The 15,846-nt window shown below is 45.9% G+C and overlaps 1 protein-coding gene across 1 annotated transcript; it reads right to left on the reverse strand.

Annotated features, from left to right (window-relative positions):
* Positions 1-696: 696 nt before the first annotated feature.
* On the reverse strand, positions 697-15,639 carry LOC121324707 (LIM domain-containing protein 2-like). The gene is made up of 4 exons (XM_041266829.1): positions 15,458-15,639; positions 7,528-7,572; positions 6,298-6,437; positions 697-5,798 (listed from the first exon to the last, which is right to left on the reverse strand). The coding sequence occupies exons 1-4, from the start codon at positions 15,458-15,460 to the stop codon at positions 5,639-5,641; spliced, it is 348 nt and encodes a 115-aa protein (XP_041122763.1). The 5' UTR covers positions 15,461-15,639; the 3' UTR covers positions 697-5,638.
* Between the last annotated feature and the right edge of the window lie 207 nt (positions 15,640-15,846).

Consider the following 15,846-nt stretch of genomic DNA (forward strand, 5'->3'; position numbering starts at 1 on the left):
TAACTGTAGAATCACAGGGAGTTTCCTCTGCTGCATCGAGCATTGGGATGAATTTCTTGCTGCGGTTTCATGGTCACTGATGAACACTAGCAGGATGGGTCTCTGGGTTAAACAGAAGAATAGGAACCTATATAAATATATAATATATATATATATATATATATATATATATATATATATAGCTTATAGTGTTCCCCCCCCGAACGTCACGTTTCGGTCGGGTCACATAGTTTACATAAATGTTATTTTAATAGTTATATGGATAACTATCACACTTTCAGAAACACTAATAACGTCAATATTACGACAACTATCTTAACTTTGTCAGGACATCCTGAAATATAGGGGGGGGGGGGAATGGATTCAGTGATGCCAGATCTGTCCTAACAAGCCTTAAACGAACTTGGGGCTGTGCGATATCTGCATCCACACCATTGCCAGCACTGTCCCACTAGTTAACAGGAGCCAGGACTGATTAGGAACAAGAACTTGGATTCTGAAACTGAGGAATTTGTGCAAATTAATCCTGCAATGAGTTGCAAATAGAAAAAGTGTTGCTTTAGAAATAACTAAACTGTAAAGTGTAACCGACTGTTTACAGGCACTGTCTGGGGTTTAAATGAAAGTTTTAGTTAGTAGATTTCACGAGGATGCACAGAGACAGAATTACGGACGTGCTGTATGTAATAAGAACCAAGAATACAAAATGTAAAATCTTGTTTATTATGGTGAACAATATTACATAAACATCTACATAATGCATTGGGGGGGGGGGGGATTCATTAAAAAAAGTTTCAGACAAATCTACTACTGAGTACAGTACTGACTACAAAATACATACATATACAAATACAAAAAAATAAAACACGAATGATCATACCCTAATGATCATATCAAGGCCACTGCATCATACCACAGGTCAAGTCAAATTCACACAAACAGTTAAAACTGGCTATCCTTTTTCCCACCTAAAATAAACCAAATGGATGAGCCAGTTCTTTTTTAAAAACTTCATCCTACATACAGATAGTCTTTCACCAGAACCAGTGCAGAAAGCATGCAGTACCTTAAGTGAGCTATTAGGCAATGCAGGCAGTATAGGGGCATCACACCTGTACAGTTGCGAGTATTGCATTGCCAGGTGCAGGGTCAGTGGTATACATTCACAGGACGATTCCTCACTTAAGGTATTTACACTTCAACAACAGATATCTCAAAACACAGATGTAATGCATACTTAACAACATATACTTTTATAAAGATCAACCGTTCAGAAACCCTTTAACTAGCTCTGTTAGTCACTGCACAACAAGGAAACACTTGCTGCTTTCACACTGCACAAAGGAAAGCAAGTACTGTAAAATGGCATTATAACAAAATATTGTAAAGAACAGTGAGAGAATGTGAATTCTCATCAGGGAACCATCTGTCGAGCTGGAGCCATGCACCAGGGAACTGTTAATCAATATAGTACTAAAAAAGAAACTTGGAAGAATGAACTGAGGCCAATGATCCAAGAAGATGAAGTCGTCTTCCTCTGTGTGTGTTTATTATTTGATTGCATGTGCAGCTCTGTGCTGAACCGGTTGCAGTAAAAGCACACCTGAGTTGAATCAGAAAGTAGAGCTCTGAAGTGGAGATTACAGAACCGTGATTGTGACAGGTTGGCAGGGGGAGGGTCCAGTCTACAAGCTCAGGGCAGCTCTGCAGGAGCTTGTCCTTTTCCATGTGGCTCTATCAAATAACACTTCCACTTAGGACTCTTCTGTAAGGAATTAAAACACAGGCAAAATATTGATTCTCATTAATAATGCCTCTGCAAGCTAGACTCCCTTGCATAGTGTGTTTGATTCCCTCCTCCTGTGAGAATGCTTCAAAGGTAAATCACAAAACCAGGTCTCCACGCACTCCGCACTGTGAGATACTCAAGTGGTACTCACACCTTTCTAAATGATCTGGTGCATGGCAATCTGAGGCAGGATTCTCAGCTTTCAGTAACAGACCAATTAACAAGAGCCTGCATGTGGAGAGCCTGCCATTCCAGTTCCATTAAGTAATAAATTGGCTTTTACACCCCTGAAACCCCAATGCACAGCAGTGACCCCTGCTGGCTAGGAGGGCAGTGACTGGGGCTCATTCATCAACACCATCAGACACTGGGGCAGAGTTAAAGTGATTTGAAATCTAACAGGATTGCCACAATTTCAACTGACAGCAGTAGGTTCACCAAGTTATTTAATGACAGCTCTATGAAACGTGACATATCTGTGACTGCATATGCAGCCACAGCCAGGCAGCCCCAGTTTGACACTGGGAATGAGAATAGAGCGAGTTTCAGACTGGTTTTATAGCAGGTGGAAACGTGGTCTGCCTTCTGTCCGTGTGCTGACTTAAATAACTGATGTAGGAGATCAAGGTCTGGTTCTCTTGCTGTCCTCCTGCCAGGGATATCACATAAGTGACAGAGAAAGAAAACAAGTGTGTTCTCCTGGTGAGAAGAAGAAGGGTGCAGACAGTCCCTCTCACAGGTCACAGTTCAGACTGCCTTCAGTATCTCAAATGAGGACCAGCACGGCTTTGCCAACTTTAGATAACAAAACCACTCCAGCGCAACAAAACACCCCATGAACAAGAAAAATCTTGAAGGTTGAAGATTATCCCCAAGCAGCGCTGCTATTAAACAGGAGTTCATTACAAACAACCACAGCTCAAGAACATCAACCGGCTCGTTATTCGCTGTCGCCACACTTGTTATTCACAGCAGCCCTCAAAGTGGCATCACTACAGATTCCCATTAAACCTCCACATGGATTCAGATAGTGGTTAAAGTGGAGGAACTACAATGAGGAGCGTTCGATTATACAAGAAACTGTACAGTTAATGTCTGTGTGGGATAATCGTATTTAAATAAAACAGCGCAAGCAACAAACCACCACAAACTCACCCAAACAACTTCCTTCTCCCTACCTTACATTAAATATAAAAGGATGGATTCCTAGATTACTGCACAAACATAAAAACTTTCGGAAAAACTACAAAAAGGTGAAGGACCATCTACATGAGGGGAGATGCACTAAACACATTGGGTAGATTCATGAGATTCTCCCAACACATTATAATATGAAAACTATTACAATATAGGCTATTGGGTCGTATAGTGATTCAATTCAAGGTATTGAAAGTAACCGGTTCTTCAGCAGATCAAAGAGAGAACTCAACCGAACAGAGAGGTTGTCTCCTATGAAAGAAGCCTCATACCCTGTGGGTTTGGCTCCAGATCTCCACTGCTGCAATATCAGTCATGTTTATACAAAATCGGAAGCGAATTAATTTAACATCCAACAGTCCAGATAACAACAACGGCTAAAGGACCAGTCATATCCCAGTACCCTGCATGGCTCTACCATTCTTAAGAGATTTCTCTTTAACTTTTCAGTAAACAAACTAACAAAACAAAAAAGAAATAGAAATGAATGTGTTCCTGATAACAGGGTTTTCAGCCCCAAAAGTAAAATAAAAAAATCACTGTTGTGGAAATGCCGTTACAGACAACAAATTGGCTTCTGCGTTTGTCGCACCCAAAACACCAACTTAGTTTCTTTTTTTTCCCCAGCTTTAGGTATGCAGCCCCCGATGAAGCCGACTTGCTGTTAGTTACTGAAACAGCCATGTTCTGTAGTACTTTCCTCCTGTCGTCAGCCAGTTACCTTTGAGTACAAATGTCTGACAAACTAACAGATCTTCCTGCTCCAATGCCACTAATATACCGGATGCTGCATTCCTCCTTACTGGTGCTCACAATAACAGAACTCAAAACACCTAACAACGCCAGCACCTGCTATTCAGCCAATCACTGCTCTCCACCGCTCGCTCCTGCTTCTCAATTACACAATCAAGAAGCAATGACCCTAATCGACAATTAGGAAACGTACTTCGAATACTACACAAATAAGCAAAACATGACAAAATAGAACAATGAATGAAATGTGAAATGAAGAGTCTCGGTGGGTCATGCATGTGTAAACGCCCTGAATCTCGTGCAGGATGTACAGTCTAGTTAAGACACACAGGATTAACACCATCAACCTGCAGGTCTAATGAATGCATCCTTCTCTGTATTGCAAACATTCACTCGCACACAGAATGAAAGAGAGGCTGCACATTCCTTCTTTGCAGGGAAATTCATGTCTACTGGCTACACAATAAGAAACCAAGTCAAGAACACAAACACTGTGGCTGACACTCTCACCAGCGATATGCAATGGCACATTATCAGCAGCACTGACCAGCGCATTGGCTTGGCTTCTTACAGTTTCATGAAGGAGTGGTTGAAGTTTATAGTTTACCATCTGTATCGATGCATCCGCTCTCAAAGGACATGCAAAGCACAGTTTAACCCTTCAGTGCCCGATGTCACACCACAAACTACTACTTGTATGGTGAAAGGAAGGGAATAAAAAATAATAAAGAAATGGAAATCGAAGCACGAAGTAAAACAATAGAATTTTATTTTACTAACAAAGAGACATTAAAATGTTAAAAATGTTTTCTAATATGCTTCAGCAGTAAAAGGGTTAATTCGATTTGCTTTCTTTCAGAAACTATGATCCAACCCAGCATTGCAAACCCAGTTTAATACCTCTCTGGACACAAGCGCCACAGACCTACCTCCGACTAGTTCCTAGAGATGCTGAAATAAAAACGTACCTGAAGAAGTGACAAGCATTCTCTCACCGACTGCAGACAGATATAAAAGCAAGCAAAGATATCTGCAGATACCTCCACATTTCAATTAACATTAAAAACAATTCTCTAAAATTCAAATTTCAGATCATATAAAAAAAACAAATGCCATTCTCCTTAACAAGGATTGAGATTCAGTGACGAAAGGCAGGAGCCCTGTTGAGGAGATTTGAGTCTCAAACATGATACCCTGGGTTGGTCCACATGAGGTAGGGGAGAGGAGGAGGAAGAAAGAAAGAAAGAAAGAAAGAAAGGAAAGAAAGAACCCAACAGTGAAGCATCCGTTTTCCCGGGAATCCTGACTCCAGAGACTCCACAAAAGGAGCCACGTTGGGACCGTGCACGGGGCCTTGGAGAGATTCTGATTTGAATTCCACTTCTGTTAGACAGCTTGGTACCAAGAGGACTAAGATTCTTTACTTGGCAAACAAGGTTCTGCCCAGATATTAACCCTTTAAAACCTTGTGACCAATGAGTAGCTAGGCGTGCAGTTCAGTCTCAGATGGTGGGCTTGTTTTCGGAGTGGCAAGGAAAAACAAGGGAAAACCTGAAGACAATTAACTAAACAAGATCCTATCAATGCAAACCTGCACACAATTAAATAAACAAGATCCCATCAACGCAATGTAGACTTGTTTCTGTGCCTGCTTGCAGAGACAGCCTCCTCCGAGTGCTTCTCTGGGTCACGCAATCCTTCTCTGAGGATGCAGGGAATGCTTGTTTGTGGCAGCACTTTCCTGAGTGCACACTGTTGAGATACAAGGTTTTTAAAATGAGTTTGCTTTAGAAGAAAAGAAGAAGAAGAAGAAGCAGCAGCAGCAGCAGCAGCAGCAGCAGCTCTGGCAGGTTGCTGTGCGCATGGCTGTTGGTGCAGGTCTCGGAGCCGGCGGGCTGGTCAGGCGCTTTTGGTGCCACTCTCTGCCTCCTTCACGCTCCACAGCTCCTTGTGCTGCTTGCGGCCGAAGCCCTCGTCGTAGTTGCCTTTGCTCTTGAAGAGCTGCTGGAAGTGCGGTTTGCAGTAGAACTGCCCGTGGAGCGCCGCGTAGCTGCCCAGGCTGCAGGGAGACAGAACAGGAGGGATGAGCCGCCGAGCAGCAGGAACAGCAAGGGCTGGACACTAAGCTGGGAGAGCAGGAGGGCTGTGTACTGGGAGTGAACACGATGACTAATGTTTACTGGGAGTGAACAGTGGAACTGGGAAAAAGAGGGAGGCAGAGAAGTGGAGAGGGGGAAGGGATGCATTGGACTCACCTCAGTTTGGTGTTGCAGTGGAGAGGGGGAATGGAGGGATGCAGTGGACTCAGCTCAGCTTGGTGTTGGAGTGGAGAGGGGGAGTGGGGGTGGAGGAATGTAGTGGACTCAGGGGAGAGGGGGTGGCGAGATGCAATGGACTCACCTCAGTTTGGTGTTGCAGTGTGGAGGAGTGGAGAGAATGAGAGAGGGGGAGAGGGGGTGGCGAGATGCAATGGACTCACCTCAGTTTGGTGTTGCAGTGTGGAGGAGTGGAGAGAATGAGAGAGGGGGAGAGGGGGTGGCAAGATGCAATGGACTCACCTCAGTTTGGTGTTGCAGTGCTTGCAGCAGAAGCAGGACGAGTGGAAGATATTCTTGTCGGCAACGAGGCGCTCCATGGGGTAAACAGTCTTCTCACAGGAGGCACAGAGCTCCTTTGCTTGGGGCTTCAGGCTGAATGACTGCAAACACATACACACACAGTCAATACTCATGCTCAGTCACACACCCTCACCCCCGACTCCCCTCACCTCCCTCACCACCCTTACAACCCTGACTCCTCTGGGAGGGGGGGGGACTGAGGGGAGTCACCACCTGAGGGGAAGGAAGTGGGGGGACTGAGGGGAGTGGTGGACTGAGGGAAGGGGAAGTGGGGGGACTGAGTGGAGTGGTGGACCACCTGAAGGGAAGTTGGGGGACTGATGAGAGTGAGGGGACTGAGGGTAGTGGGGTGGGGGGTGGAGGGACCTGATGAGCCTCCCTGGTACTCGGGGAGTGGAGGGACTGAGGGAGTGTGACTGACCCCCACACTCCTGAGGAGTGGGGTGGAGGGACTGAGGAAAGTGGGGGTGACCCAACTACCCTCACCTCCCTGACTCCCCCTCAACTTCCTGACTCTCCTCACACCCCTCACCCAACTCCCGACTCCCCTCACCCCGACACTCGCTCACCTCTCTGACTCCCCTCACCTGCGACTCCCCTCACCCCGACACTCGCTCACTTCTCTGACTCCCCTCACCACCAACTCCCCCCACCCCAACACTCGCTCACCTCTCTGACTCCCCTCACCTCCCTAACTCCCCCTACCCCGACACTCGCTCATCTCTCTGACTCCCCTCACTTCCATGACTCCCCTCACCACCAACTCCCCCAACCCTGACACTCACTCACCTCCCTGACTCCCCCTCAGCACCCTGACTCCCCCAACTCCTCCAGACTCCCCTCACTACATGCTCTGAGCAACAAAGCACTGGAGGCCAGCAGGGGCTAGGGAGGGTTGTACCATCCAAGGACTAAAAATTTAGAGAGGTTTGAAAATGGGTTTAGGGGCTCCCAAGTGAGGCATCCAGTAAAGGCGCTCTGCGTGGAGTGCAGGAGGTGCACTATAGCCTGGACGTCGCTGGTTCAAGTCCAGGCTATTCCACTGCATGGGAGAGGACAGGAGTTCCCAGGGGGCACCGCACAATTGGCTGAGAATAGCCAAGAGGTCTGTTCACCATACTGATGCATCAGGATTAATGACAGAGAGAGAGAGAGAGAGAGAGAGTGTACCTTGGAGCGCTGCACTGCTTTCTCGGTGGATGTTGTACTGTTGTCCTGCAAGGAGAGAGACAAGGACGGCTAGGTTAACAGAAGCATTGGCTGAACACAGTCTCACTCACAGCCAGCATCACAATCACTGGACAGACAACGAGAAAGTGGTGAGAGATCTGGAGTCCTGTCCTACTAAATTCAGCACAACTGGCAGCCCTGCTAGGCAGAGGCCTGGGACCAGAATCCCCAGGAGCTGGAGAGGATGAAACCCGAGCAATCAGACCATAACAACGAACAGCAGGAAGGGGAGAGATCTGCACGTGGATCATGGTCAGGCTTCTGCCCTAGTAACCAGAGTGAAAAAGCTTCGACAGGGTGGATGTCAGGTCATGACGTGCAGCGCAGCGCAAGTTCGGCTACACCCTGTTATGGTTCGCTGCAAAATAGCAGTGCGGGGGAGGAAGTGGTTAAAGACAGCGCTTCCTCACTGATCAGATGTTACACTGCGTCCCAGCACTGTGCACAGGGGCTGACGAGCTTCAAAACGAGACGTTTACAAACGTCTGATCACTCTGGTTTTCTGTTCATCACCTCAAGTGATCTACTTAGTTCTGTCAGTGTACGAGATCAAGCGTCACCCCAATTGCACAGACACAGGCTGCCCACTAGGCTCCTGCACACTGACTGCTCCAGCTCGCTTCGCGCTGAATTTGCCGGTTCCTGTAAATGCTGGTTTCTGCTGCTCAGCTGCCTGGAAGTGTGACCACCATGAAACCTGCTTGCAGTTCTTGAATACAGCACAAGTTTCTGTACAGAGATACCTGTGGGTGTATTGAAGGTTTCAGAGGCAGAGTGAGCCACACCAGCATTGCTCTGAGCAATTACTTGAAAGCTCTTACATTACCTCTCTATAGAGCGGGAACGAGGTCAAAATCCAACAGTGACCTCGACACCCACAACTCCAAACAGAATGTTTGGGATTGATGTGCTGACTGCCCTCTGCTGGCGGAGTAGTGCACAGCATTCCTCTCTCATAACCTGGCTCTGGCTCTGCCCCACGGTTCCACATTCTGTTTGTGAAGGTAGCCGACCAGCTCCAGTTTGTTTTTCCTGGTAGTATCGAGTTACTAACATTCAAATCACTTCGGCTGCCTCCTGAAGCCCTGTGGTTTTGGACGATGAGACTGTGGTGAGACTACCAGAAGTGGTCTTCGTATAAAACAGTTATTTTAGTGATATTTATTGAGTGAAATACATACAAGAAGTGCATGCACAGTGCAAGCTAGGTTATTGAAAAATCGGTCAAGTTTACCAATACAATATTACAGTTCGTCTCTGAAAAACACACCACTTTAAATTCAAGTTACTGTCACCAGATCTACAGATTTGTCCCTTTTAATGTAGTGAGATGTTACCCCCTGCCTTTTAAGCATGTCTGCATACTCTTAATGAGCCTCTTGCTTTCCTGTCTCCCAGTGCCTTGTAAACAGAAGGTGTTCCTCCATTTGTCATTTAAATGGGAGTTTTGTTTTGTGACCCAGAGATAAGAGGAAGGTAAATTGAATTACTAATGGAAAGTCATTTCTGGTACATATTCCTGCATATTGTTGACGGAAAACACATGAACTTAAACTGTCCATCACGACATCTGAATGGGCAGGAGCTGGATTTCTAAACAGTAAACTGCTTCCAACTCTTCCGGAGTGCTGCCGGAGAGAGATGTTTTTTCTCTGTTGACCAACAGGTCCTGAAAATGGTGGAAAACCTTGCCTCCGTGTTCCAAGGCCTTTTCCCTGCATTAATCCCGTCTATGCAGGGGTAGACGCAGAAGTTCATGCCTCAGGAGATGTGCTGCCACTACTGTGACCACCACAGTGAGCACACCGCGGGTCTGCACGGGGAGCGCACCGCGGGTCTGCACGGGGAGCGCACCGCGGGTCTGCACGGGGAGCGCACCGCGGGTCCGCATGGTCAGCCCGCCGCAGGTCCGCACGGCCAGTGCGCTGCGGGTCTGCAGAAATGAGTCAATAACGTCATTGGCCACACGGCAGTTCAACTGTGGTGTCTGTAAAGCGATCAGAAGATATTCAAAACAGTCTGATGCAAATAAAAAACATTCAAATAAACTTGAAAGAGTTTACACAAACAGGGAGAGCCGTGTTAGTGTGGTGCTGTACGCCGTGGTTCAAGAACACAACAGAGTTTCATCGGGGGCATCATTGCCAGCAAAGTACAGCAAACTTATTACAGACTCCCACGCTTCTACAGAAGTTTTTGCTTTGCAACTGAAAACAAAGGAAAACAAAACACACACAGTTTTATTACAACTGCACAGAATGGTTTGTAATCTTTACTGTGCAGCAATATAAAGAATTACAAAAAGAAATAAGAAAGACGCAGCACGCTTTCTAAAGAGTCGTGCCATGGAGTTGAGTAAGAAAAGACAGCACGACCTTGTTGCAAAGCGTTCTCAAACATTTCAGTTTACACAAATAAAGATAAGAGATCGTACTTCCCCTGCTGTTCCCACAACCCCACAGGAAGAACAACTTTATCTTGCTCAATCTACTGCAACTTTACAGGGACACTAAGCAAGACCCAACACACGCTGCACAGCCAGCGAACACCACAGAGCTGCCAGTCACGCAGTTACACACAGCCAGCGAACACCACAGAGCTGCCAGTCACGCAGTTACACACAGCCAGCGAACACCACAGAGCGCCAGTCACGCAGTTACACACAGCCAGCGAACACCACAGAGCTGCCAGTCACGCAGTTACACACAGCCAGCGAACACCACAGAGCTGCCAGTCACGCAGTTACACACAGCCAGCGAACACCACAGAGCGCCAGTCACGCAGTTACACACAGCCAGCGAACACCACAGAGCTGCCAGTCACGCAGTTACACACAGCCAGCGAACACCACAGAGCTGCCAGTCACGCAGTTACACACAGCCAGCGAACACCACAGAGCTGCCAGTCACGCAGTTACACACTGTAAATCACATCCAGTGAAACCTGTCTTGGAAGCCACCTCACAATCAAGTACTACAAGTCATATTGCCTTCATCAACATACAGACCAAGTCACCAAATTCAGAGCCACTCTGACTCATCTCCCAACTAAAGGTTTCCTTGATTATCCTGAATCAAACTAACCAATAATAAAATAACACTGAAAGTCCTAATCCTGACATGTTCTATACCAAAAGAAAGGATGCCAACTACACAACAGAAATGCATGCCAGTGTTACAGGGTTATTGCTTACTGGGGGTACCCAAAAGGAGAGGTGAGCAAGGATACAGATTTGAAATCTATAAGGTGAGTCAGGATACAGAGTTAAAATCTATGAGGGGTGAGCCAGGATACAGAGTTGAAATAATTCCGGTAGTAATTTTTTATTTTTTATTTTTTATCTACTTGTATTCTGTGTTCAATTTGATTGGCTCTTGGGAAACTATGAAAGACCTCCCATTGCAATCATGTTCAGAGAATGTCTTTTATGAAATACTATAGGTGTTGCTTTATCTAATAACAGTGGAAAACATCTTAGAAACAAAACCGTGAATTTCAGGAAGGAAGTACAGACTTCAAAGACCCACAACGTGATATTTGTTTCTATGTGGGGAACTTGCAGTCGTATTGTCAAGTGATTGAGAGAATCTCTTCTATTTAATAATAAGTTGTTTTGACCAATTGAATGTTATTATTGTTTTTTGGTCATCAACATAACTGCCTGCTGTTTGTTACAGCGTGTAAATCTGCTGATGTTATCATGAACTAGTTCTAAACTGTAATATCAGTACCAATTGTTAAATCCCTTAATAGTTAGAATAGAAATGTTGCTACACACCCCCTCCAGGGCACAGACCTGACATCCTCAATATGGAGCCACCTTCAATATTAAGGCCCCCCTGTATTCAGTAATAAGATCACCATCAGCAGTCAAGCCAATTACCTCTCTAATGAGACCAAACATGCTGGAAAACTACCAGACCCTTGGGAAACGTGGATGCATAGAAGAAAACTAAAATACAGCTTAGTTAAAAACTGACCAATATTCCCTGAGCAGCTATGCCTTAAGGCAACAACGAGGTTTCATTGTACTACTTAAAAATCAGTATGTGCATTTTGTTCTTTAAGCCACTGCAACGCATAAGCAGATGCTGAAAGAGGCTCCGATAGTGAATTGTACACAAGGGCCTCCTCTCAGTTCCTCTAACAGGCAGCTCTGTATGTGGGTGTGGGTGTGCGTGTGCGTGATAAATCACAAGTTCAGTTTTAACTCTTATAAAGTCCAATTCAGACGCTTCAGACCTACAAGAGCCAGGCACTGGTATTGGCACGGCTCTCCAGTAAGAAACAAAGCTTCAGGTTTCTTTATTGTTGTTCTCAAGTTCCTATCGAAGGAGGTACAACACGCTTCAAAACAGAAAAGCAGCTGGTGTGCCAAGCCTCCCGTCCACCCCGACATCATCTCAGAAACACTGGAGGGAATTAAGAGTGTGGAAAACAAGGCACACCATTTAACCCAGGATATAGATTCAGAGATGCCTAGCCAGTGAGCAGCACCCTGCCCGGTGTGTCTCAAAGGGAGAGACAGGAGAGGAGGGACACACAGCAGGTACAGCAGCACTGAAACACGCTCCCCTGTGCTGTAGCTCCTGAGAGTTTGTTCCAGTCATGCTAAATTAATGCTGAGTGGACATCAGAGAGTTAGGTCAAAGGATACGAGGGGGGGATGGGGGGGTGAAGAGACCCTCTAGAGAACCCCCGGGTCCCACACAGCGGAAGGCGGAGAACCTGTCTGAAGGGGTACGAGTTTCCACCCAAAAACACACCGTGCTGGTGCTCCAAATTCCTTTGCTTGGGTTAAATAATCAGATTGCGCCCAGCACTTACACTTCCAGCAAGGAAAATGAGTCACAGTATTGAATGACAGTTTTCCCAGACTAGTCGAGGGGAAAAGTGATTAGATCCACAGCAGGTCACAAGGGGTGCTCAATTAGCACTGCTGTGGAGCATTCGTCTTATGAAAAGGCAACCAGCCTGGTGCTAGCCTCAGTGCCAGCAGTGCTCTCCACTGAGCTGAACATCTTCATCACCCCCCAGCCTGTTCTAAAGTTAGGCACATTTTACATTACAAATTCGCTTCATACTCACAATTCTTCCACAAGCTCAACGATTTGGAGCTCCACAGAATTTAGATGCAATCTTGTATTGTGCATCGGCATCCCTGTCACAGGTCTTTCCAATCCACTCCCTGCCTGACCGGAGTTAAAGGTGAACAGACCAGACAGCTCCCAATCCAACACGCCACCACCCTGCCCTCTGCTCCAGGGACTTTCCTGTCAGCTCATCGGTGATACAGCTAGCAGGAACATCCACACAAGGAACCACCATGTGTCGTGTCAAAATAATGAACACAACTCCGTCTCCTTGGAAAATCGGCAGGCAGTCACGTGACTAGAGACACTCGGAATCCCTCTCCATGATGGTAAATGTAATATACAGTAGAACGCTGAATCTGCCAAAACCGTCCTCTTTAAAACAGTCAAGAACCTACTCAACTACTGTGGGCATCACGATAGCAGAACAAAATTACAAGAGCACAAGATTTCACTAAACCAGCCAACATTCACACAACACAAAGCTCAGTGTACAGCCTTTCAGAAGTGACTTGCAGTTAATCATTACCGTTATCTTTAACACAGCAGTTCACCGCAGACTGGGGTTTTATTGTACTGAATTGCTGCAATCTGAACTCCTAAGTAAACAAGATCAGTCATGCAGGTACACAGCTCACCCACTTGAATTTGCTCAACAAAAAACAACCAGAGAACTTGCCTTCCAGCAGTATTATTCATCTAGGGAACACACATCAAATCTGGCTACTGCAAACATGGAGTGCGACACAGAGCCTGCTGGACTCTCAACAATACGACTGAGATACTGGAGGTGGACCAGCTTGTTCTGCACACTGCCTGGGTGAAAGCAGTAGAACGTACACACATTGCACTATCTCAGCTACTCACAAAGATCCAGTAACCCAGCACTTTAATCTGACCTCTCCAGAAATCTCTGAACCTGCAGCTTCACTGGAGATCAGCCAGCCTGACCCCAGCAATAAGACATGGGTGTGTGTTGCAGAGAGAGAGAGAGGTAGGTGGGTTTATAAAAGCCAATTAAAATCAACAGTAAATTGTTGCACCCCCCACCCTCTGTCTCCTATTCAGTGCCACACCGGCCCACTGACCTGCCTCAAACCTCACTCTTTATGTGATGAGAACTATGGACACAAGTGGGGGTCACCACAGCACTCCTGTTAAAAATGACCTTCCACTCTGAAGCTATCCACCCATCCACATCACTGCCTGTCTGAATGCAATGGTACTGGCGTTTAGTGGCTTTACCACATGTGCTAACCATGCTTTAGCTCGGAAACACAGGCTCTATGAAGAAATCTCTGCAGTCAAAATGTTTTTGTATTCTTAGCATGGAGTAAGATTAGCCATGTTCACTTTGTCTAATAAGTAGCCCTCAAAACTGCCCATTTCAGACGGTTCCCGACAGTATGTGATGGTGTTTTTTTGGTGAACGTGTTGTTATTGCTGATAACGTTACTTGCTGGCAAATGTTATGCCAATGAAATTTACTAAATGTCAAAATAAATGCACGGTTACACCCAACAACTTTATCTTGGTGGAACCTGTCTAGTGTCCTCGATGAGACCACGACAAAAGAACGACCCCTGCACCACAGAACCATCGCTAAACAAGCCTCGATAAAGACTTGCATAGCTTAGATAAAGAAGCGCTTACTAATGCCCTCCAGACAATGCATCAGCAGCGATCCCTTCGTTCGGCAGACTCGTTTAATACCAAACATTGACGACAATTCCCTCTGCATCAGTATTACTGCACAAATCACAAACACAAATTAGTAAGGAAGTGCTTGCACCCAAAATGACTTGTCATTGTTCTCTTGTACGGTAAGAACTGCACTTTGTGCACCGAACTGTATCACCGTCACCCTGTCGATCACTGGACACTATGCTCTGAACACTCACCTCCCAGCTCGAATAGAGGGAGAATCCGTGAAAACAGGATGCACTCGCACTTAACTCAAAATAACAAGAGGTACATTTTGAAAAATTACTGCTTTATTGAAAAACCTTATTTTGCAAATAAATTAATTGGCTACACCTAGTGTATGAAAAAAATGATTATCGTACAATAGGATAGGGGGCGGTAATGTTTTCTGTTATTATAATAATAATAATAATAATAATAATAATCCCCGAGGAAGTCGCTCCCCTTTGTTGCAGTATATATTACAATAAACCCCAGTGGCTGAAACCCCCTCTTTGACAGACTTGTGGTAAATATAAGTATTTACGTCAGGATGGGGAAAAAAATAGAGAGATCAGTCAAAAACGCACTGTGAAAAACGCACGGCCTGCCATAAGAAATACTCCAAACTGACCACTTGGTCTTTTCAGTGTGCTCGTCTCCGCGGTTCCAGCAGCAGTCATGTTGCTGAAGCTGTGCCCGCATCATGTCGGTCTTCCTCTTATTGATAAGGCGGCCGCACCAGCGCCTATCCCTTCAGTGTGGCTTGTTGAAATATTGATCAAATACCCAAATCCACAACCATAATAAAGCCAAACGCATTACTCCCCCGCCCGCCTAAGTATACGGTTTTAACCCCGGTTTTATTGTTTTTTTTTTGTTTTTTTTTATTGCATTCCAAAACATACATACTTATAAAATACTGTGTATGTGCTAGCACCGTTGTGCACTGTATTGAAAAGCTCCATAAAATAGAACCATTCCAAGCTGATGAACACAACCCCCCTCAATAAAAGGAGGGGAAGGGGGGAGGGCTGTTTTTGCTGGACCGCTGCATTATGTGTTGCTCTCCGTGAGCATGCAAAACCACTCACCATGCCTCTTCTTATCGCTGAGAAATAAACACCGAGAATAGCGCTTATTGTCAAGGTCTAGGCTGCTTTTTCTCTCCTTTTTTTTCCTGCCGCTTCAGCTTTCTCTGCAGAGTCCTCTGACAGCGAGTACCGGCTTCCTGCGCTTGTGCTGTCTGTCTCTCGTTCTCTTTCTCTCAGGAGCTGGAAGCCGCTTTTTGATTAGCAGGATGTTGCCTGCGATTGGCTCGCTATTACTCCCCCTCCACTTTCGTGCGCCTCTTGGCTCCACAAGAGTGAAGCGGTCTTCGCTTAGCATGTTCACAGTGAAGCCGCTCAGACATCATTTGAAGCACCGCAGCTGGCACGTCTTGTTTGTTGAACAAAGGGTTTTTCACGCATACCCTGGTCGG

This window comes from Polyodon spathula, chromosome 12 (genome assembly GCF_017654505.1).
Source record: "Polyodon spathula isolate WHYD16114869_AA chromosome 12, ASM1765450v1, whole genome shotgun sequence".
NCBI classification, from domain to species: Eukaryota; Metazoa; Chordata; class Actinopteri; order Acipenseriformes; family Polyodontidae; genus Polyodon; species Polyodon spathula.

Coding starts and splice junctions, on each gene's coding strand:
- LOC121324707 (XM_041266829.1), bottom strand. Junction 6,438..7,527: donor AAGCAGTGCAGCGCTCCAAG/GTACACTCTCTC, acceptor ATGTGTTTGCAG/TCATTCAGCCTGAAGCCCCA. Junction 5,799..6,297: donor CACTGCAACACCAAACTGAG/GTGAGTCCATTG, acceptor GTCTCCCTGCAG/CCTGGGCAGCTACGCGGCGC.